Source organism: Thunnus albacares, chromosome 3 (genome assembly GCF_914725855.1).
Source record: "Thunnus albacares chromosome 3, fThuAlb1.1, whole genome shotgun sequence".
Taxonomy (NCBI): domain Eukaryota; kingdom Metazoa; phylum Chordata; class Actinopteri; order Scombriformes; family Scombridae; genus Thunnus; species Thunnus albacares.
The window spans coordinates 35,095,555-35,120,398 of record NC_058108.1 but is presented as its reverse complement, the minus strand read 5'-3'; the positions used below and the strand labels follow the sequence as shown (position 1 = coordinate 35,120,398).

The window sequence follows — 24,844 nt, the reverse complement described above, 5'->3', positions numbered from 1 at the left end:
TTAATGGTGCAGGGGCATTGGATCGTACGAAAGTCAAATCAATCAAAGAATACAATACACTTTGTTAAATGTGCAGACAGGTGACAAATTAAAGGAAAACTGGTACAGGTCTGAATGTTTGACCCCTACAGTGAGGGGATCTGGTGACTCTGTTATGCTGTGGGGGGAATTTTGCTGGCATGGTTTGGGTCCACTTGTCCTCTTAGAGCAAAGGGTCACTGCAAATCAATACAAAGTTGTTGTGAGTGATCAGCTTTATCCTATGATGAAACATTTCTATCCTGATGGGAGTGGTCTCTTCTAGGATGACAATGCCCCAATTCACAGGTCACAAAGGGTCACTGAATGGTTTGATGAGTATGAAAATGATGTCAATTATATGCTATGGCCTTCACAGTCACCAGATCTCAACCCAATTGAACACCTATGGGAGATTTTGGACTGACGTGTTAGACAGCGCTCTCCACCACCATCATCAAAGCACTAAATGAGGAAATATCTTTTTGAAGAATGGTGTTCATCAGCCTTGGCATTGATTCTACAGTCTCTGGAACTCTTCTGGAGGGATGAACACCATATATGTAAGTAAAAATATGTGAAATAATAATTATTTAGCTTTTTGTTTTTAATAACTGGATGATTTGTTTTACCTTGTGACAATTCATTTTCCATACCACAGTACAATGAAATCACATCACAGAAAATAAAGAGGAAAAAGTGTTTTGTATTTCAGTGCTGTACAGTGTAAATGTTTCAATGTGAGGGGCTGTCCGCCACGGCTGACATCAGCATTTGTCAGAGATGATAAGCTCCACCCATGGCTCCGCCCCCATGTTTTGATTGGACAGTTGATTGTGTTCATTCTGGCTTAGGTGTCTCTATTTCAAAAGCAATTAAGGTCCCATGCACCTCCTCATGAAAAACTAATACCAGTGCTTTGCATTTTGTTTTTAGCTTCCTTTACATAAAAAGGAAATACATATTACTTCATTTTATTTCTTTGTTTGATTCGTTTAAATGTTGGTTGTGAAACCTTCCACAGTCTCTCTTTCTGCAGTCAGAAACTGCACAGTGAACGTTGAGAAGAGAATTAAGAAGAGCTTTACGGAGGCAGATGAAGATGAAAAAGAAGAAGAAAACAGGTGAGTTTGAATACTATGTTTGAAATCTCACCTATTTTTTCAAACCTTTTGTAGTGCTCTGCAGTGTCACATGCAGCACTCAGGACTCTGTTGGAGCCAAGCCATCAGAGAAGAAAAAGTTGTCACGAAGCTATCAAAACAGTACTGGAAAAGTTTTTTTTTTTAATTTAATTTTAAAATAAGCCCTGAAGTAGATGCAGAAGGCCCCAGCTGGTTTGTCCAAAACTTTAGGGAAGTTGACAAGTTTTGGTACTCAAAGTTACTATTTGGAGTTAAAAAACTCTGTTAACATTCAGTGTTTCTCACCAAAACATTATCATTGAGGACTAATATATATACATGTTTATTGTATTTCCATCCTCATAATACATTTGCAGAGCCGATTTTTGGAAGAACTTGAAACCTGCATTGTTTACATCCATGTCTTTTTCTTTCTTGCGTTTGTTGGTGCATTGCTCTGTTTCTCAACACTTTACTGCCATCCAGTGTCGATCAGTGGAATAGCATGAAACCATCAGCATGACTGTGTATCAGTGTATCCTAAGTATGTTGTAGTTGTGTCAACCTTTTCATGAAGTTGGCTTGAGAAAATACAGACACACTAAGGCTTCATGAAAGCTCTTTAAAAGTGAAAGCTGAGTTTTTTTTTCTTAGCTGATGGCAGGTTGATATTTTATAGATACATTGTTTTACCCACCAACAACAACATATATTATTTTGTGCATTTCTTCTCAACTATTTACATTTTTTCATGATTTCAGATACAGTAACAGTAACATTTGGGTTTTTCCTCAATCTGATGGTTTACAATAGAGTAATATGGTGTGGCGTGGTCTATCTTATTGAATGGTGTACTTTAGTAAACTGATGGTTAGGGAATGCTGTCGTCGATGATAACGCTTTGGCTCCTCCTGGTGGTATAAAGGTGAACTTCATGATGTCAGTCTGAATTGATACCCAGATGTGTCACTATTGATCACTATTTGTCAGCAGTCACTCAGATGGTTTATTGTCACAGTGATGCTCTGTTAGTTTGCTCCAGTTATGTCTCTGACTGTTGCCTCATTTCTCAATTTAGTGCCTACAATATAAATCCAGAAAGAATATGCATCTATCGTATTTTTGACTTAAAGTATTATCAAGCCGAATGAAGAACGAGTCATTTGTTTTAATCTTTTTGTAAAATCTATTGTTGAAGAGTATAACCTGTGTAAAGTGGACATCAATCATGCAACATACTGTTAAACTTCAACCTTTGGAGAACGATGAGTCGTCCACTTCTTCTGTTTTCTTCTCAGTGTTTGAAGGTAAAGTGTTGCTGCAGTGAACACAGTCAGAAAGAACAGACACACAAAGAGAAGAGGAGGACTATGGTCAAACCCTTTAGAGTGGTACTGTACCCTTACATGAACATTCATATTCTTGCCTTTTAATTTATTCACAACTGAGAACAAAAGAGAAGATGAGATGCTATCAGTGAAGCAAGTTTGGAAGTTAGACCGGCATGATTACCCACTTGAGGTCCTTAGAGGCTGTTTTGAATGCACTGCATGGTATCATACATCACCTTCTGTGCAGGATGATGGCTTCCAAGAAAATTTTAGTTTTCACAAACAAGCCATGGGTAACAAAAGATTTTTTTTTTCTTTGTAAGAATAAATAAAATGATACCCTCTGTGGGATACTGGAAGAGCAGAAAGAGGCAAATAAAGTGATCAAACGAGTAGCGAGACAGGCAAGATTAGGCTAAAAGAAATGCTTCTCCTTTAAATGAAATACCAGCAGGGAGGTTTCAATAGAAGATCTAAGCACAGGTCAAACAAGTGGAATGGAATAAACAATAAGAAACACACTGGAAAATAAAGACTCAGCACACTAATATAAGATGCATAGCTGTATGTGATAGCAACAGTAATGACAGGCTTGCAAATGGTGGCAGCTTTTGCAGTTGCCCCAGAAAAAAAAATCCTTAGTCCATAGTTTTATAACCAAGAAGTATGTTTATGATTCAGCCTATAATGTGCACTTAACATTTCCAAGACACTGAGAAGCACTTTCTGTAGCTAAATGGTCAAAAATCATTCAAATTCTTTCATGCAAACATGAAACAGTGAAACTGACACTGAAGAAGGCTTTTGTTTGATCCATTTTATCTAAGAGAGAATAAGAAAAGATAACTCAATGTGTTCATAGAAGCCACATATAGAGACACATCACCAAGAACTCACCTGGTGAGTTTTCATTAATACTATTGATTACTATTGTTACTATTGTAGCTGTTGTTATTATTATTATTGTTATTAAGAGGTGTGGAGGAGATGATGATAATAATAATTATAAATATTACAGACACGCACATCTGCCAGACACTCTCTCTCCCTCTCACACCCTCATTCAACATCTTCCTCCCTAGAGGCGGCTAAGCTCAGTGGGACTACACCTGGTGAAGAAAAGGCTCACTTTGTTCTGTTTGACCTACAGAATCCAAACTATGTAAAAGATTATAGTATTATTATTCAGAGATTACCAAATGATTGACACACAGACCAGAATGGATGCTGAGCCAAGCTTTAATCAGAAAAAAACAGAATATTGATAGATTTGCTAATGTGTTACAGAAATACAGATGCAATGATAGTAGCAATATTAGTACTGTAAATACTGAGGATAATGAAACCTGTTTTGTTCTTTATTTCAGGTTAAAGTAAACACAAAATATAAAAACAAAAACTAATAAAACTGATTTAAAAAAGTAAAAAACAAACAAACAAACAAAAAAAAAAGAAAATATTTTAAAAATAGGACCTAAATCCAAGGTGATGTTTGGTCTGAGTGCTTAAGACTCAGTAAAAAGCAATGGAGGACACACAGTGGTCAGAGTTGGGACAAATCTTGATTTTGTTACAAATTTGTTTCCACTCTCTGAAGCATAATTGTATTTACTAATCTAGATTATCATTAGGTGTTCATTCCTTTATCATCCTTAACATTAAAATATAACATGGGCGTGAGCATGGTTTATCACATGAACTCAGAGGGTTCCTGAGTTAAAAAAGTAATAGGGTTAAGGTAATATTATTAAAAATACTGATGAATTTGATAAATTTAGACTACATCAAGTTTTGGTAAAAATAACTTGTTTAGCCACAGCAAAATAAAGAATTTTTTTTAAAAGTATAGACTTGGTAGCATCATCAACACTGGTGTTAATATTTTGTGAATAATATGTCTTTAGATGGGAGTCATTATATCACTATGAAAAAGTTTGATTTTAGATTATTAAATATTGTTGCATTTTTATCCATGCTAGCAGTGTGGCTTTCTTTCTTCTTTGATTATCCCCTGACTTTTCCTCAACCACAACATTGACAATTTTGTTTTGTTTTGTTTTTTCATTTGTTTGTTTCTTTGTATTTTGAGTGAAATGTCACAACAACTACTGGATGAATTGCCATTAATTTTTGGTACAGACGTTCATGTCTCCCTGAGGATGGATTTAAATAACTTTGATCCCCTTTACTTTTCTTCCAGCGCCATCATCAGGTCAAAATATTAATTTGTCCAATACTTTACTTTATGACCATTTTTCTGCAAAACTAAATGGTAAGACGTTAAATGAATGAATGGTGATCATGGTAAGCGTCATAGCTTTGTCATTGTGAACATGTTATTATGTTGACATTAGCATTAAACTCAAAGCACCGCTAAGCTTAAACACGCACAGCATGCCTGCTCACTCTTCTCCTTGTTCCCCATCCTCTCCGTCGCTGTTTACGCCTGCTCACCCTTCTCCGTGTTCCTATCCTCCGTATTCCCCGTCTACGCCTGCTCACTCTTCTCCGTGTTCCCAATCTACGCCTGCTCCATCTTCTCCATATTCCCCGTCTACGCCTGCTCACTCTTCTCCGTGTTCCCCATCTACGCCTGCTCCATCTTCTCCATATTCCCCGTCTACGCCTGCTCACTCTTCTCCGTGTTCCCAATCTACGCCTGCTCCATCTTCTCTGTGTTCCCCGTCTACGCCTGCTCACTCTTCTCCTTGTTCCCCATCCTCTCCGTCGCTGTTTACGCTTGCTCACCCTTCTCCGTGTTCCTATCCTCCGTATTCCCCGTCTACGCCTGCTCACTCTTCTCCGTGTTCCCAATCTACGCCTGCTCCATCTTCTCTGTGTTCCCCGTCTACGCCTGCTCACTCTTCTCCGTGTTCCCAATCTACGCCTGCTCCATCTTCTCCGTATTCCCCGTCTACGCCTGCTCACTCTTCTCCTTGTTCCCCATCCTCTCCGTCGCTGTTTACGCTTGCTCACCCTTCTCCGTGTTCCTATCCTCCGTATTCCCCGTCTACGCCTGCTCACTCTTCTCCGTGTTCCCAATCTACGCCTGCTCCATCTTCTCTGTGTTCCCCGTCTACGCCTGCTCACTCTTCTCCGTGTTCCCCATCTACGCCTGCTCCATCTTCTCCGTATTCCCCGTCTACGCCTGCTCACTCTTCTCCTTGTTCCCCATCCTCTCCGTCGCTGTTTACGCTTGCTCACCCTTCTCCGTGTTCCTATCCTCCGTATTCCCCGTCTACGCCTGCTCACTCTTCTCCGTGTTCCCAATCTACGCCTGCTCCATCTTCTCCGTATTCCCCGTCTACGCCTGCTCACTCTTCTCCTTGTTCCCCATCCTCTCCGTCGCTGTTTACGCCTGCTCACCCTTCTCCGTGTTCCTATCCTCCGTATTCCCCGTCTACGCCTGCTCACTCTTCTCCGTGTTCCCCATCTACGCCTGCTCACTCTTCTCTGTGTTCCCCATCTACGCCTGCTCACTCTTCTCCGTGTTCCCCATCTACGCCTGCTCACTCTTCTCTGTGTTCCCCATCTACGCCTGCTCACTCTTCTCTGTGTTCCCCATCTACGCCTGCTCACTCTTCTCCTCGTTCCCCATCTATGCCTGCTCACTCTTCTCCTCGTTCCCCATCTACGCCTGCTCACTCTTCTCCTTGTTCCCCATCCTCTCCGTCGCTGTTTACGCTTGCTCACCCTTCTCCGTGTTCCTATTCTCCTTGTTCCCCATCTACGCCTGCTCACTCTTCTCTGTGTTCCCCATCTACGCCTGCTCACTCTTCTCTGTGTTCCCCATCTACGCCTGCTCCATCTTCTCTGTGTTCCCCATCTACGCCTGCTCACTCTTCTCCTTGTTCCCCATCCTCTCCGTCGCTGTTTACGCTTGCTCACCCTTCTCCGTGTTCCTATTCTCCTTGTTCCCCATCTACGCCTGCTCACTCTTCTCTGTGTTCCCCATCTACGCCTGCTCACTCTTCTCCTTGTTCCCCATCCTCTCCGTCGCTGTTTACGCTTGCTCACCCTTCTCCGTGTTCCTATTCTCCTCGTTCCCCATCTACGCCTGCTCACTCTTCTCCGTGTTCCCCCTCTTTCACCCATGCCCCCTCCTCTACGCCTGCTCACTCTTCTCTGTGTTCCCCATCTACGCCTGCTCACTCTTCTCTGTGTTCCCCATCTACGCCTGCTCACTCTTCTCCTCGTTCCCCATCTACGCCTGCTCACTCTTCTCTGTGTTCCCCATCTACGCCTGCTCACTCTTCTCCGTGTTCCCCATCTACGCCTGCTCACTCTTCTCCGTGTTCCCCATCTACGCCTGCTCACTCTTCTCCTTGTTTCCCATCCTCTCCGTCGCTGTTTACGCTTGCTCACCCTTCTCCGTGTTCCTATTCTCCTTGTTCCCCATCTACGCCTGCTCACTCTTCTCTGTGTTCCCCATCTACGCCTGCTCACTCTTCTCCTCGTTCCCCATCTACGCCTGCTCACTCTTCTCCTTGTTTCCCATCCTCTCCGTCGCTGTTTACGCTTGCTCACCCTTCTCCGTGTTCCTATTCTCCTTGTTCCCCATCTACGCCTGCTCACTCTTCTCTGTGTTCCCCATCTACGCCTGCTCACTCTTCTCCTTGTTCCCCCTCCTTCACCCTGGCCCCCTCCTCCTTCGCCCATGCCCCCTCCTTCACCCATGGCCCCTCCTCTGCCCTGGCCCCCTCCTCCACCCTGGCCCCCTCCTCTACCCTGGCCCCCTCCTTCGCCCATGCCCCCTCCTCCAACATGACTCCCTCCTACGACCAGACCCCCTGCTATGCTCCAGCCCCTTCCACCACCATGACCCTTTTTTATGACCAGACTCCCTCCTCTGCCCTGGCCCCCTCCTCCACCCTGGCCCCCTCCTCCTTTCCCCATGCCCCCTCCTTCACCCATGCCCCCTCCTCCACCCTGGCCCCCTCCTTCACCCAAGCCCCCTCCTCCACCCTGGCCCCCTCCTTCACCCATGCCCCCTCCTCCACCCTGGCCCCCTCCTCTACCCTGGCCCCCTCCTTCACCCATGCCCCCTCCTCCACCCTGGCCCCCTCCTCCACCCTGGCCCCCTCCTCTACCCTGGCCCCCTCCTTCACCCATGCCCCCTCCTCCAACATGACTCCCTCCTACGACCAGAACCCCTGCTATGCTCCAGCCCCTTCCACCACCATGACCCTTTTTTATGACCAGACTCCCTCCTCCACCCTGGCCCCCTCCTTCGCCCATGCCCCCTCCTCCACCCTGGCCCCCTCCTTCACCCATGCCCCCTCCTCCACCTTGGCCCCCTCCTTCACCCATGCCCCCTCCTCCACCCTGGCCCCCTCCTTCACCCATGCCCCCTCCTCTTCCACTGCCACCCTGACCAAAACGACCCTTTCTATTGCCTTGTTTGGCCTTTTGAGGCTGTTGGACTTGAACACAATAGTCTGCAACTTGATTACCACTGGAGCAGCTGGTGCACTGCATCTGACCAGGTGGTCCATCACATCGGAATATGTTGTCTAGACCGATTGAACCTTGGTTAACCTGGTACGTCCCAAGCCGCTGAAGGGCTTCACGTCGTTGTTGATCAGTATTGGGCTCACGATTTTTGGGTATGAATATTTTTGAGAACACAACAGCATAACTAGTCCATTGCCGAATGTGATTTATTCTTCCGAGAATGTTCTCCCGATGTGCTTCACTTGTACATTTTTCAACACACGGGGAGGCATAAACATAGAAAAGCAATATATCGTTAGCATTAGAACTGTTGTACAAACGGTTCAAGTGGTCGACAACACGTGACTCTGCATGATCAGCTCCTCCATTGGGCCGTTTCAGAACTTTAGCCGCAACCACCCTGCTGCCGATGTACACCTCATCTTTGTTGATCTTATTCCTCACGTTGTTACCAGGGTCACTTCTGAAGACATGCTGAAGGATTTGGTCCGTGTTCTGGTTCTGGTTCTCTGGGATGCTTACAGCCAGACTGAACATGCCTTTTGTTTCATACCTGCCAAAGAAAAAAACATGCACAAAATGTTACCATGTATCTTAGATATTTTGGTGCAGAACACAATATGAGTTGTTTGATTTGTAAGGCAGTAACCTAAGTTGACAACTAAGTGGCATCCCTGCTGTCTTTCTCCCATTTACTCTGTAGAGAATGCAGCGTTTCTTTGTTTGTCCTCTGCAGGACACAGTAGATCTGAAGTTTCTTCCATATAAAATGCAAATTCTTAAATTTATAGAAAAACAAATGACAGCATGAATCATTTGCTCAACTTTTTTGTGTAGAACATTGATCAGCTTTGGCAATATATCTGAATTGTTGCTAGCAAGATTTTTAACGTGCTGATTAAAGTTTAGGTGTAGATCAAAATCAACTTCTATATTTCTGCCTGCGTGTTTTAAGTTTGCTATCAGTGGACCAAGATGGGAGGCAGTACTGTTCGAAATTGGCTTTTTTTCCCTGGGTTTTGCCTCTCAGGACACATACAGCCTGCCCTGCCTTATTGCTGAAGGTTGTTGGGGCTGCATGCAGCCTGAAAAGTACAACTGCAGACACTACTCAGGGCTAAAAAGGGATTCTACCTTCTCTGCATGTTTTTGGGGTGAAAACATATTTTAATCTATATTTTTAGTACGACTTATTATTCTCTTAAAAACACTAAAACCCTAGAATTGAGCATCAATTATACAGTAAGGCAGTAAAGCCCTGTGTTCTTTGTAGTAAAAATGCAAATACTAGCTATAGAACAGTATTAGTAACTATATTATCTATAATAAAGTATAAGGTCTTTAAAGTTATTAATGCATTAACAATACAGAGGTTTAAGTATCATATCTATTTGTTTTGTTATATTACCATTAATATAGAAAGCACAATCAATTTTACAACAAAATCACAAGTTTCTCCCTCTGACTTAATGTTTTCCTGGGGTCAGAAACATATTTTCACACCTACTGTACACGCTGTCTTGTCCTAGTGTGGTGATCTGAATACATCCTGAGGTGGCAAAATTTGGTAAAGCTTTATTTTACAGGTCTTTTCATTTTATACTAATTTCCTGGAATTTTTTGAGTAATTTGCAGGTATTTAATGGTTAATTTTTAGGACATTTTACAGAGGATGGTGCAATTTGGTACAAATAATAAGAAAACACAGAAGTGTTAAGTTGGCTTGGCTGATAAGTATTCATTCATTATTTTTGGGTTCATGTGTAGTTGTTAATTTACAAAAACTCTTAACTCTTTAAATGACAAAATACTTAGTTTTCAGTGTGTAGTGTGTCAAACCACATACTAGGTTGACAACAGGAGGAGGAAGTATTGCATGGTTCTGATGGCCCATACGACAGGTGCTCTTTAGTGGAACAGGTAAAAGAACAAAAAACAAAATCCAGGAATTCCTGCTAGATATTTGTCCTTAAGTGGTGCAGACAACCATGGAAAAAACTAAGGCACTCTGTCGTCAGGTGAAATAATATAGTGAATTTATTCTTTGAGCATAGGCAACAAGCAGACCAACGTGTCTTCATCAGAGTCTGACAAACACATAATCGGTCTGAATTATGTACCAGCCGTGGGTGGCATTCCACATAATATATAAGGCCTCATAAATAAACAATAGGGGGAGCTGAGACAAAAGCACAGGCATGGGAAATTAATTGAATTTATTGATAGTATGTGAAGTTGGTTTCACATGTTTTTGGATGGACATATATTTTTTCTTATATTTTTTCTTTCACTTTTTAAAATATTATTGATTATTAGTATTCCAGATTCAATATGTAAATAATTTATTGTTATTCTTCCTTATTGTAGATTCACATTTTTTTTCTCCATATATGCATGTATGGGGCCCATGATTTTGTTTTAGCGCTGTCTATTGGTTATTGTTTTGCTCTCTATTATTATTATTAGTTATAGGTTAAACATTTTCTGTCAGTTGTCAGGGTTTTCTGTCTGTGAAATGTCTTAAAAATTAATAGGTAAATACCTGCAAATTACTCTGAAAATTTCCAGGAAATTAGTGTAAAATTGGGGGACCTGTAAAATAAAGTGTTCCCAAAATTCTTTCAGTGAATGAATCAAAAGTTAACTCACTCTTCCAGGATGCCATCTACAAATTCTGCAAGCCTGTTCTGGTCCACAGCAGCCAAACTGTTTTCAGCAGACAGGAAGAAGGCCAGCATCACCGCCACCCAACACAGGCCAGCCATCTGCACACAGACCAAGTTAATGAGCACAATGATGATACTTTTTGTTAAACAAACATGAGTATAACAGGGCTAATTATAATAACAAGGAAGTATAGTCATAAGTATGGTCTTCTCTGTTATTAAACACAGGATACGTTACTACTTACCATGTGCTACCTACAGTATATAGTTTCCATTTTTATTAAATTTTGGCTTTTCATATTTAAATGTAATGTGAAAATGTGCAAAATAACATACCTTTAGGTTATAGATCATTCATTCATGTTCAGTGAGGATACTGCAAATCAGGAAATATCTGCTGAGAAATTAGACAATAATCATTTAAGCCAACATTTAATATTCTACAATTTAACTTTTAAACAGGTAGCCAGTATTTTCTATTAATTTTAGTGAATATCAATAAAGCCATGAAACTGCCTTGTTGTAGTCCAGACCTCTGAACAGACACTAGAGCCAAATGGATAATTATGCACTCTGAGATGAAAGGGGGGCTTGAATTTTCCACCCATTACTTTTGCAGATTGTGCAGGTTATGCAGCAATGGAAAAGAAATTAAATACATTTATTCAAGAATTAAAAGTACTTAGGTACAACTTTGGGATACTTGTACTTCACTTATGTATTTACATGTCATCCTACGTTTTACTCCAGCACATTAATTTGACAGTTGTAGTTACTTTTCAGTTTAACATTTAACACGACAAAAACATATGATGAGCTCATAAAACACAACACATTGTCAAAGATTACATCAGTGGTTCACAACCTTTCTGGCTTTCATACAAACAGTGTCTAGTTGTTGCCCCTTTTCACGTTTCAGATGTCTATGAGTGGTTAGTAGTTACAACAAAAAGACATTTCATCTCTAAATTTAGGTTTAGAGGTGGTAAACTGCATTATCGCTATAATGCAGTATTTTGTAATTGTTATACTGGTATTTTTACGTAAGTAAAGGATCTGAATACTTTTTCCACCACTGAGGTTCTGGCAGAAAAAGTCCTCTCATGTTGATCTCCCCGGAAGTCCATCAGCCACACCCCATCAGTTCTTCTGGTTTGTTCTCTACACCCCTGCATGTGTGCGCATCTCACTACAACGTCACTTGGAAACCTGACTTTCTCTGATTCTGAGCACTGGTGGGGCAAAAATGTAAAGTTTGGCCTGATGGTGGTGCCAGAGGAAAGGCCTTAATCAGCTAATCTGATTGACTGCACTTAAAGGACGGGTTCACAATTTTTCAAGTGTGTCTTAAAACAACAGTCAGGTGTCCATATGAACAGTGAAAGAGGTTTTCCTCGCTGTAATCATTCCTCCTGTTCATACTTGATATTAAAAGATCCTTCAAATGTGCTTTCAATGGAAGTGATGGAGGCCAAAATACACAGTGTGTCCACACAGTCATTTAAAAGTTGATGTGAAGCTTATATGAGGCCTCAGCAGTCTGAGTTAGTCGTATTAAGTGGATATCTGACACATTTACAGTCTTTTTAGCATCAAATTCCCTCTTTGTGTTTCCTCGGACAGTGTTTCCCTGTTGAGCTGCAGGTGGAAGTATAGTAACAAAAAGAGGGACTTTGGCACCAAAAAGACTGTAACATTGAAAGATATCTACTTGATTTGACTCATTTGGATGCTGAAGCTTCATATTAGCTTCAGATAAACTTTTAAATACATTTTTGCACAGATATATGCTATTGTAACATTTACACACACTTGAAGGGAAAGTTTTTTTGTTTGTTTTTTACTTATTTTTTTGGCCCTCATCACTTACATTGTAAGTGCATTATGAAGGGATCTTCTAATGGTCAATATGAACAGGAGGAATGATTACAGCAAGAAAAACATGTTTCTCTGTTCATTTGGGCTCCTGACTGTTGTTTTAAGACACACTTGAAAAACTGTGAACCTGTCCTTCAAAGATCGGCTGCACTTAATGCTCAGCTGAGTTTGTCATGTTATGGTATCAACACATCAAAATGCTTACAGTTAGCCCTTCAACATGCTAAAAGGCTGTAATTACACACACTTCACATAGGTGTAGGACTATTAAAAGTCAGCACCAATAGAAAAAGAATAACGCCCTCACACTTACTCCAAAGCCAGTTTTTATTTTAATTAAAATGAACAGCGTTTTGATCTGAGTCAGATCGAAATACTGTCCATTTGAATTAAAATGAAAAAATGCTAAGATGATAAATGCTAAAGTAGGTTTATCTGTCTTTGGAGTGTCAAATATTCACTGTCTCTTGGCATGAAAAGCACTGAAAAGTTTGTAGCTGTTGTCAGTTTGGATCACAACAGTTACAATGACTTCCAATGTCAACCCAGAGTCCAAAAATGTCAGAATGTGCCAATATATCCAAACCATATAAACTTCTCAAACCATTCCCACAGCATAACCCTTTTCTCTGCCATTAAATATAGTATGTTACACACACTCATACTCTCATATACTGCTTCCTTGTCATGCTGTCGCCTCCTCATAGAGCCCTGTTGGGTACCCACGGTGTGTGTGGATAACATCAAGATCTCTAGATGACAGAATTTTTAAAAATAATGGCAACCATGGCCAGTCTGGACTTCCATACAGTTTAATGTGACTTAATGAATTTTTCTTAAAAAACATTTTAAATTTTTGCGAGGTGTCAGGAGACTCCATTAAAGGCCTAAAAGTTGCATAATTTGAGTTCTAATTTGCACTTGAGCTTGTTGCTACCTTCCTTGTTAGAGTTAAGATAAATACAGTAAAGTGAAAATCTTTTACCTCCTTTGCTGGAGAAAGATGCCTGATGGAAGCTGTTCGCTCTGTTTTCTTCTCAGTGTTAGGAGGGACGGTGCTGCAGTGAACACAATAAAGAGGAAGGGGCTTTTTTATAGACGAGAGGTTGATCGTAGCCAAACCTTCAGAGTGGCACCATGCCCTTATTTGAACATATTTTTCAAATGCAGTTTGATTAAGGAAGTTAAATGACTAGGGGGCAGAAAAACCTCAATACTCACAAACAGTAAAAACAGCTACCACCATGTATTTTCCTTACAAAGTTGTAATGGCTAACATTCTACATGCAAACAGTTACCTACTTACACAACCAGCAGAAATGAAGCAACATTAGCATTATTATTTGGAGTCCAATACTCACTCTCATTTTAGCTTTAATTTAGTTTCCATGAAGGTGCGTTGCATTCACCAAAGAAAGAAAAAATTGGAGGCCTCATCTTGTAATTATGAAAAGATCTGATAGTTATGAGAAAAGATCCAGATCTTGTAATTATGAGACAAGGTAAAGGTGGTTATCAGTCATTGCTGTTTGAGAAGTTAGAGGCATGACACTATACTTGATTTTATTTTCCTCCTTGGTTGGAAACAATGTGAGATATTAATGTCACTGAATAACGTGGATGGTAGAATTAGTATGTCAACATTGCACAGGCATCTGAAGTCCTTGGGATCGTTCAGGTTGTGCAATGTGCTTCTGTAGTTCTCCACCAACTCCTGAGACTTTGTCTGTCTGCTGTTTAGATGCTGCAAGCAGGTAGTGAACAGTTGGTTTGTCAGAGCTTGTTTGCTGAAAACAGCTGCCTGCTGCTGTTTGAAAAGGTTTGAACCACACAGTAAATGTGGCTTAAAACTAAGACAACGAGACATAAGAGGCTAAAAAAAACTCTGCAGAGTTGATGAAAATTCTGCAGTTTTAGATGAATACACAAAATAAGACAATAGGTGGTAATAATGTGAACACATTTTACTGTACTTAAATGTTGTTTTCTAACTTTATTTTTTGACACTTTATGTTGTTTACTGCAGCTGACTCCTCAGCACCTGAACACAGAAGTCTTTTCGAAGAACTTATTCTATGTTTGTTAAGGGAATGTTTTGTATTTCAGACAGTAAAACCAAACTGCCTGTTCATCCTTACTTGCAGATTGAACTTGGAGATGTAGAAACACAGAGGGAAGTGCATCTCAGGTTACTCCCTTCTACACTTCTGCTGTGTGGTAAATGGGAAGAAAGAGCAGAGAGATGTAGTTCAAAGCACAAACATTTTGTAGTTTTACAGAATTTATGTCATTGATGGTGCAGGGGCATTGGATCATAAAAAATCAATTAAAGAATACAATACACTTTGTTAAATGTACAGACAGGTGACATATTAAAGGAAAACTGGTACAGTGAGGGGTTCTAGTGACTCTGTTATGCTGTGGGGGGCATTTGGCTGGCATGGTTTGGGTCCACTTGTCCCAATAATCCATTGTATGGATTATTGGGATACTGGGTAAATTTGCAAAATATTACAAGCAGAAACATTGTGATTACTGGATCATTGACAAACCCAGAAAAAGTTAGGCCTTATTAAAAATCAAAAGGGCCTTTCAACTCCCTGTGAAGTTTTGACAATTGACAAGTATTTTAAAAATTTTTATACCATTTTTATTATGGTCATTTTTATACCAAAGAGCCTGTTTTGAATGCACTGCATGGGATCATACATCACCTTCTGTGCAAGATAACAGCCTCCAAGAAAATTTAAATTTTCACTACTCCCTCCACTATACCCTCTCATTATCTGCAATGGAGCTCCAGTCACAAACACTTCCTCCACACTCACCCTTCCCACTCACATCCCCAACCTGAATCTGAGGGGAAAAACAGCTTAAAGGACCGAAATGAGACTTTAAATCATGCTCATGTTCCTGAGTCTGCTCTTATATAAATGATCAAGGGTTTTAACTGAAGATCTATTTGAGTGGTCTGTCCTCTCATTTTGCAAAATCAAGGGGAAATAGGTTTTGAAAAGCATGTTATGGTTCCCCCTATTATTGATAGCAGAAAATATAGGCATGATTTCCTTCTGTGTTTACAAAAAGTATAGATTTAAACAAAGTTTTAACAGCATCACAAAACAAAAAGTAAGACTTTGTTCTCATTTGAGATGTGTAGCAGCTTCTAATGCTGTAGTTTACTTTGTAGTTGTGGAGAACCTTTTGTTCACATTTGGATCATGAATCATACCTTTATCATTAAAATTAGGTTTTTTAGGGCAACAAGCCTGAATTAATCTGGGTTTAAAGAGAAAGGAACAGAGTCAAGAAAAAGATAGTTTTAACATTAATCTCAATGCGCAGTAGCAGGAGAAATTGTCATGTAGATTAACATTTTGGGAAATAGGCTTATTTTCTTTCTCACTGAGAGTGAGATTAGACTATTAGACTCGGCTAAATTAGGCTAGATTTGAATCTACCAATGGGCGGTACAGCCAACTCTTGTTGTGAGTGTTACCTCACACATAACTGTAGCCTGAACTTCCCTCTGTGTTTCTGCTGAAACCTCCATCATTAATCATTAATCTGTAAATCAGGATGAGGAGGCAGATTTGGTTTAACTGTCCAAAACACAAAACAGTTGCACAAGGTCTCCAAAGGTCTGTTTTGTAATAAAAGAAAAAGAAACAGTAAACTCTGCAGCTCTTTGGAACTTTTTAGCCTCTTTTAGTGTATAGTTTTAGTTTTACTGCAAATTTTCTGAATAGTTCGGTCTCAGCGTTCTCATTTCAAGCAACAGAAAGCTGTTTTCAGTATGAAAAAAAAGTAAACTCTGATAAGCACACTGCACTACCTGCTGAGCACCAAACAGCAGACAGACCAAGTTGAGGCTGTGTTATGCTAGAAAATAAATATTTTGTACAACATGTCAGAAGGCAAAAATGTTTATGGCTGTTCTAACCGGACACACTCCAAAATAGTTTAAATACAAAGATAACAGCACACTTTTTCACACAATTTTGTAACTCTCAAATATTGATATTGGTATCAGCCTTGAAAATGAAGCATCTGTCAGGTGGTTCCTACTGGTGATTTCTTTTATTTTTCCTCATTCTTCATTATTTCACTTTCTAGGATGTATGACAACAAAAGCCCCTTGTACGCGATAATGGTCTCCAATGTACATGCTTTTAGAATTGCAGTTGTGTAAGCATTCATTAAATTGGTGATATGCTTTTACTGCATGCTATAAAACTGGGCTATACAGAGACATCTTTTGTACTTCAAGAACTGAAGCATAGATCTGTGGAACTGGTAAAATCATCTATTGCTCAGTGAGTTTTCTTTGTTCCAAAAGGGAAATTTGAGGTTTATTCATTTAGTCACTTTTTAAGGTTCTTTTTAAGTTAAAAACTCTGTATTTCCTAATTTCCCTCTAGATCAGAGCAAAAAGAAATGAGTGGCTTTGCATAATCCTGACCTTATCTCCTTCCTCCTGTGTTTACTCTGAAATCCTCCTCAATGTACAAGTCAGGATGAAGAGGCAGATTTGGTTTTACCGTTAAAAAAAAAAGTTGTTATTTTTCAGTTATTGTGAAACATTTTAAACGTTTAAAACAAGTTTAAGGCGTTCGTTCTTTTCTAAGTAGAAAGACAGATCACATTATTCTTATTCTTATTCTTATTCTTAATAAGATATTTGGTATAAAGAAGTTAAAACTAACTTTTAGCAAAGTGATTCTAAAGTGTAGACTGCAGTAAAGAACAAATTAAAATTTTGACCAGATGAAAAGTCAGGGGATCCCAAAGTGATAAGAATTCATCCTGAGAGAGACATGAATATCTCTACCAGATGTCATTGCTATCAATCCAATAGTTAAGACATTTCACTTCACAACTTTCAACCTCATCCTTTCTTATTCCTGCATAAAGAAAGTTACAGCAGTCAAGATGTGAAGTAATAAAAGCATCTAAGAGAATCTCCAGATCTCCAGAAGAAAGAAATGGTTTTATTTTTACTTTTTACTGTGAACATAATTTGGAAAAAGTTACTACTGATAACAGAATGTGTCTTATTTTAAAGTATTCAAGAATAGATACACCCAGATTTCTTGCATATGTGTGAACACTTGAAGCCCAAGAAAATAGGCTACACCATGAGTGAAACTTTCAGGACCGATAATAAGAACCTCTGCCTTACTCTCATTAAACTGGAGAAAATGTTTGGCCATCCAGCATTTGACAACCTCAGGAGAACTTAAAACTGAATAAAATACCGAATAAAATGGGGCCTAAGATGGAACCCTGGGGTACACCACAGGAGGCAGTAGCAAAAGAGGATGAAAATTACTTTTCACAACTGAAACTAATAACAACTACAATTACAGTACCAGTCAAAAGTTTGGACAAGTTTATGCATCATATTTAACACAATCTTCTGTAACCTCTCCACCGCTGGAGCAGCTAGAACACTTAAAACCAGTGTTCGCTTTTGGTAATAACAGCGAAATATGTTTGCAAGACCACCAATAGAATCTCCAATATTCTTGAGGGCTTTTTCTGTTTTTGTGGGAATTGTTTTATCATATTGTCCACCAGGCAGGAATACTTTTTCAAACACAAATGGATAATTTGTCCATTTGTTCATTTTAATGATGTTGCCAATCTTGTCAAGGATACTATGATCACCCCCTAGCTTTGCACAGTTTCACATGGAGAGGCATAAGAGAAGATGACCAACAAATGACCACCCTCGAGTTGATTTTTTTCAAGTTCCTCCAAAATGACCCACTTTTGTTTTACATTTTTATTGTTGTTTATTTTATTTTTTTTTTATTGTACATTTTACCATTATTAACATCATTTATTTGGGAAATTTGGGGTTGATACTCTTCCTTTATTTTATATGTGTCCTTGGGCGTGCTTACAGCCACACTGTACATAACGTTTATGCCTTCCCTGTCAAAAAAACAACAACACAACAACAGAAAATGTTGAGTAGAGGGGCATCCTGATGGCCTAACAGTTAAAACCTATTCCTCATAACTGCAACGTCCCTGGTTCGATTCCAGCCAGGGACCTTTGTTGTCTTTTTCTATCCCCCCACTGCTGCTAAAAGACTTTAACAGTGAGACCATCAGACATTGAGGACGGTAAAAAGGTTAAACATTCACCTAATAACCCAGTGTGAGGCCATGTAAAGCCTTACTGTATGTAATTAATACGATTTTAAAGTGGATTCTAAAAGAAACAGGAAACCACTGCAAAGAAGCTAAAGAAACAGTTTCAGTAACCTGCAGGCACGATTACCCATAACACCCCTCTCTTTGTAGGTTTGTGTGTATCTTTGGCGCTTGAGGTCCTTAGAGGCTGTTTTGAATGAACTGCATGGGATCATACATCACCTTCTGTGTGGGATGACAAGAAAATTTTAGTTTTCACAAACAAACCATGGCTAACATTTTTTTTTTTTTTAAACGTGGAAATTTAAATAAAATTATACTTTCTGTGGGATACTGGAAGAGCAGAAAGAGGTAAATAAAGTGGTCAAACGAGTAGTGAGACAGACAAGATTAGGCTAAAAGAAATGTTTCTCCTTTAAATGAAATACCAGCAGGGAGGTTTCAATAGAGGAACTAAATACAGGTCAAACAAGTGGAATGGAATAAACAATAAGAAACACACTGGAAAATAAAGACTCAGCACACTAATATAAGATGCATAGCTGTATGTGATAGCAACAATAATGACAGGCTTGCAAGTGGTGGCAGCTTTTGCAGTTGCCCCAGAAAAAAAAAATCCTTAGTCCATAGTTTTATAACCAAGAAGTATGTTTATGATTCAGCCTATAATGTGCACTTTACATTTCCAAGACACTGAGAAGCACTTTCTGTAGCTAAATGGTCAAAAATCATTCAAATTCTTTCATGCAAACATGAAACAGTGAAACTGACACTGAAGAAGGCTTTTGTTTGATCCATTTTATCTAAGAGAGAATAAGAAAAGATAACTCAATGTGTTCATAGAAGCCACATATAGAGACACATCACCAAGAACTCACCTGGTGAGTTTTCATTAATACTATTGATCACTATTGTTACTATTGTAGCTGTTGTTATTATTATTATTGTTATTAAGAGGTGTGGAGGAGATGATGATAATAATAATTATAAATATTACAGACACGCACATCTGCCAGACACTCTCTCTCCCTCTCACACCCTCATTCAACATCTTCCTCCCTAGAGGCGGCTAAGCTCAGTGGGACTACACCTGGTGAAGAAAAGGCTCACTTTGTTCTGTTTGACCTACAGAATCCAAACTATGTAAAAGATTATAGTATTATTATTCAGAGATTACCAAATGATTGACACACAGACCAGAATGGATGCTGAGCCAAGCTTTAATCAGAAAAAAACAGAATATTGATAGATTTGCTAATGCGTTACAGAAATACAGATGAAATGATAGTAGCAATATTAGTACTGTAAATACTGAGGATAATGAAACCTGTTTTGTTCTTTATTTCAGGTTAAAGTAAACACAAAATATAAAAACAAAAACTAATAAAACTGATTTAAAAAAGTAAAAAACAAACAAACAAAAAAAAAAAAAAGAAAATATTTTAAAAATAGGACCTAAATCCAAGGTGATGTTTGGTCTGAGTGCTTAAGACTCAGTAAAAAGCAATGGAGGACACACAGTGGTCAGAGTTGGGACAAATCTTGATTTTGTTACAAATTTGTTTCCACTCTCTGAAGCATAATTGTATTTACTAATCTAGATTATCATTAGGTGTTCATTCCTTTATCATCCTTAACATTAAAATATAACATGGGCGTGAGCATGGTTTATCACATGAACTCAGAGGGTTCCTGAGTTAAAAGTAATAGGGTTAAGGTAATATTATTAAAAATACTGATGAATTTGATAAATTTAGACTACATCAAGTTTTGGTGAAAATAACTTGTTTAGCCACAGCAAAATAAAGAATTTTTTAAAAAAGTATAGACTTGGTAGCATCATCAACACTGGTGTTAATATTTTGTGAATAATATGTCTTTAGATGGGAGTCATTATATCACTATGAAAAAGTTTGATTTTAGATTATTAAATATTGTTGCATTTTTATCCATGCTAGCAGTGTGGCTTTCTTTCTTCTTTGATTATCCCCTGACTTTTCCTCAACCACAACATTGACAATTTTGTTTTGTTTTGTTTTTTCATTTGTTTGTTTGTTTGTATTTTGAGTGAAATGTCACAACAACTACTGGATGAATTGCCATTAATTTTTGGTACAGACGTTCATGTCTCCCTGAGGATGGATTTAAATAACTTTGATCCCCTTTACTTTTCTTCCAGCGCCATCATCAGGTCAAAATATTAATTTGTCCAATACTTTACTTTATGACCATTTTTCTGCAAAACTAAATGGTAAGACGTTAAATGAATGAATGGTGATCATGGTAAGCGTCATAGCTTTGTCATTGTGAACATGTTATTATGTTGACATTAGCATTAAACTCAAAGCACCGCTAAGCTTAAACACGCACAGCACGCCTGCTCACTCTTCTCCTTGTTCCCCATCCTCTCCCTCGCTGTTTACGCCTGCTCACCCTTCTCCGTGTTCCTATCCTCCGTATTCCCCGTCTATGCCTGCTCACTCTTCTCCGTGTTCCCCATCTACGCCTGCTCCATCTTCTCCATATTCCCCGTCTACGCCTGCTCACTCTTCTCCGTGTTCCCCATCTACGCCTGCTCCATCTTCTCCATATTCCCCGTCTACGCCTGCTCACTCTTCTCCGTGTTCCCAATCTACGCCTGCTCCATCTTCTCCGTATTCCCCGTCTACGCCTGCTCACTCTTCTCCTTGTTCCCCATCCTCTCCGTCGCTGTTTACGCTTGCTCACCCTTCTCCGTGTTCCTATCCTCCGTATTCCCCGTCTACGCCTGCTCACTCTTCTCCGTGTTCCCAATCTACGCCTGCTCCATCTTCTCCGTATTCCCCGTCTACGCCTGCTCACTCTTCTCCTTGTTCCCCATCCTCTCCGTCGCTGTTTACGCTTGCTCACCCTTCTCCGTGTTCCTATCCTCCGTATTCCCCGTCTACGCCTGCTCACTCTTCTCCGTGTTCCCCATCCTCTCCGTCGCTGTTTACGCTTGCTCACCCTTCTCCGTGTTCCTATCCTCCGTATTCCCCGTCTACGCCTGCTCACTCTTCTCCGTGTTCCCAATCTACGCCTGCTCCATCTTCTCCATATTCCCCGTCTACGCCTGCTCACTCTTCTCCGTGTTCCCAATCTACGCCTGCTCCATCTTCTCTGTGTTCCCCGTCTACGCCTGCTCACTCTTCTCCTTGTTCCCCATCCTCTCCGTCGCTGTTTACGCCTGCTCACCCTTCTCCGTGTTCCTATCCTCCGTATTCCCCGTCTACGCCTGCTCACTCTTCTCCGTGTTCCCCATCTACGCCTGCTCCATCTTCTCTGTGTTCCCCGTCTACGCCTGCTCACTCTTCTCCTTGTTCCCCATCCTCTCCGTCGCTGTTTACGCTTGCTCACCCTTCTCCGTGTTCCTATCCTCCGTATTCCCCGTCTACGCCTGCTCACTCTTCTCCGTGTTCCCAATCTACGCCTGCTCACTCTTCTCCGTGTTCCCAATCTACGCCTGCTCACTCTTCTCCGTGTTCCCCATCTACGCCTGCTCCATCTTCTCCGTATTCCCCGTCTACGCCTGCTCACTCTTCTCCTTGTTCCCCATCCTCTCCGTCGCTGTTTACGCCTGCTCACCCTTCTCCGTGTTCCTATCCTCCGTATTCCCCGTCTACGCCTGCTCACGCTTCTCCTTGTTCCCCATCTAAGCCAGTACCATCTTCTCCGTGTTCCCCCTCCTCTACCCATGCCCCCTCCTTCACCCATGCCCCCTCCTCCACCTTGGCCCCCTCCTCTACCCTGGCCCCCTCCTCCACCCTGGCCCCCTCCTCTACCCATGCCCCCTCCTCTACCCTGGCCCCCTCCTCCACCCTGGCCCCCTCCTCCAACATGACTCCCTCCTACGACCAGACCCCCTGCTATGCTCCAGCCCCTTCCACCACCATGACCCTTTTTTATGACCAGACTCCCTCCTCCACCCTGGCCCCCTCCTTCGCCCATGCCCCCTCCTCCACCCTGGCCCCCTCCTCTACCCTGGCCCCCTCCTTCACCCATGCCCCCTCCTCTACCCTGGCCCCCTCCTTCACCCATGCCCCCTCCTCTTCCACTGCCACCCTGACCAAAACGACCCATGCCCCCTCCTCTTCCCATGCCCCCTCCTCCACCCTGGCCCCCTCCTCTACCCTGGCCCCCTCCTTCACCCATGCCCCCTCCTCCACCCATGCCCCCTCCTCTACCCTGGCCCCCTCCTTCGCCCATGCCCCCTCCTCTTCCACTGCCACCCTGACCAAAACGACCCATGCCCCCTCCTCCACCCATGCCCCCTCCTCCAACATGACTCCCTCCTACGACCAGAACCCCTGCTATGCTCCAGCCCCTTCCACCACCATGACCCTTTTTTATGACCAGACTCCTATTCTCTATTCCTATTCTCCGTATTCCCCGTCTACGCCTGCTCACTCTTCTCCTCGTTCCCCATCTACGCCTGCTCACTCTTCTCCTCGTTCCCCATCTACGCCAGCTCCATCTCCTTGTTCCCCATCTACGCCAGCTCCATCTTCTCCTTGTTCCCCATCTACCCATGCCCCCTCCTCCAACATGACTCCCTCCTACGACCAGAACCCCTGCTATGCTCCAGCCCCTTCCACCACCATGACCCTTTTTTATGACCAGACTCCCTCCTCCACCCTGGCCCCCTCCTTCACCCATGACCCCTCCTCTTCCACTGCCACCCTGACCAAAACGACCCTTTCTATTGCCTTGTTTGGCCTTTTGAGGCTGTTGGACTTGAACACAATAGTCTGCAACTTGATTACCACTGGAGCAGCTGGTGCACTGCATCTGACCAGGTGGTCCATCACATCGGAATATGTTGTCTAGACCGATTGACCCTTGGTTAACCTGGTACGTCCCAAGCCGCTGAAGGGCTTCACGTCGTTGTTGATCAGTATTGGGCTCACGATTTTTGGGTATGAATATTTTAGAGAACACAACAGCATAACTAGTCCATTGCCGAATGTGATTTATTCTTCCGAGAATGTTCTCCCGATGTGCTTCGCTTGTACATTTTTCAACACACGGGGAGGCATAAACATAGAAAAGCAATATATCGTTAGCATTAGAACTGTTGTACAAACGGTTCAAGTGGTCGACAACACGTGACTCTGCATGATCAGCTCCTCCATTGGGCCGTTTCAGAACTTTAGCCGCAACCACCCTGCTGCCGATGTACACCTCATCTTTGTTGATCTTATTCGTCACGTTGTTACCAGGGTCACTTCTGAAGACATGCTGAAGGATTTGGTCCGTGTTCTGGTTCTGGTTCTCTGGGATGCTTACAGCCAGACTGAACATGCCTTTTGTTTCATACCTGCCAAAGAAAAAAACATGCACAAAATGTTACCATGTATCTTAGATATTTTGGTGCAGAACACAATATGAGTTGTTTGATTTGTAAGGCAGTATCCTAAGTTGACAACTAAGTGGCATCCCTGCTGTCTTTCTCCCATTTACTCTGTAGAGAATGCAGCGTTTCTTTGTTTGTCCTCTGCAGGACACAGTAGATCTGAAGTTTCTTCCATATAAAATGCAAATTCTTAAATTTATAGAAAAACAAATGACAGCATGAATCATTTGCTCAACTTTTTTGTGTAGAACATTGATCAGCTTTGGCAATATATCTGAATTGTTGCTAGCAAGATTTTTAACGTGCTGATTAAAGTTTAGGTGTAGATCAAAATCAACTTCTATATTTCTGCCTGCGTGTTTTAAGTTTGCTATCAGTGGACCAAGATGGGAGGCAGTACTGTTCGAAATTGGCTTTTTTTCCCTGGGTTTTGCCTCTCAGGACACATACAGCCTGCCCTGCCTTATTGCTGAAGGTTGTTGGGGCTGCATGCAGCCCGAAAAGTACAACTGCAGACACTACTCAGGGCTAAAAAGGGATTCTACCTTCTCTGCATGTTTTTGGGGTGAAAACATATTTTAATCTATATTTTTAGTACGACTTATTATTCTCTTAAAAACACTAAAACCCTAGAATTGAGCATCAATTATACAGTAAGGCAGTAAAGCCCTGTGTTCTTTGTAGTAAAAATGCAAATACTAGCTATAGAACAGTATTAGTAACTATATTATCTATAATAAAGTATAAGGTCTTTAAAGTTATTAATGCATTAACAATACAGAGGTTTAAGTATCATATCTATTTGTTTTGTTATATTACCATTAATATAGAAAGCACA

The 24,844-nt window shown here is 41.1% G+C and overlaps 2 protein-coding genes across 2 annotated transcripts in view; both read left to right on the top strand.

Moving 5' to 3' along the window:
* ifngr1 (interferon gamma receptor 1) overlaps positions 1-24,844 on the top strand; it is a 467,767-nt gene that overhangs the window by 43,835 nt on the left and 399,088 nt on the right. The window lies entirely within an intron of this gene.
* On the top strand, positions 7,238-23,480 carry LOC122976653 (mucin-5AC-like). The gene is made up of 3 exons (XM_044345237.1): positions 7,238-7,959; positions 20,983-22,261; positions 22,305-23,480. The coding sequence occupies exons 1-3, from the start codon at positions 7,238-7,240 to the stop codon at positions 23,478-23,480; spliced, it is 3,177 nt and encodes a 1,058-aa protein (XP_044201172.1).

Excerpts from the sequence above, each read along its gene's own strand:
- LOC122976653 (XM_044345237.1), top strand. The coding sequence starts at position 7,238 with ATGACTCCCTCCTACGACCAGACCCCCTGCTATGCTCCAGCCCCTTCC. Across the intron at positions 7,960-20,982 it reads GGTGCACTGCATCTGACCAG|CACCGCTAAGCTTAAACACG; the intron begins GTGGTCCATCAC and ends TTAAACTCAAAG. Across the intron at positions 22,262-22,304 it reads TCTCCGTGTTCCTATCCTCC|TCTAAGCCAGTACCATCTTC; the intron begins GTATTCCCCGTC and ends CCTTGTTCCCCA.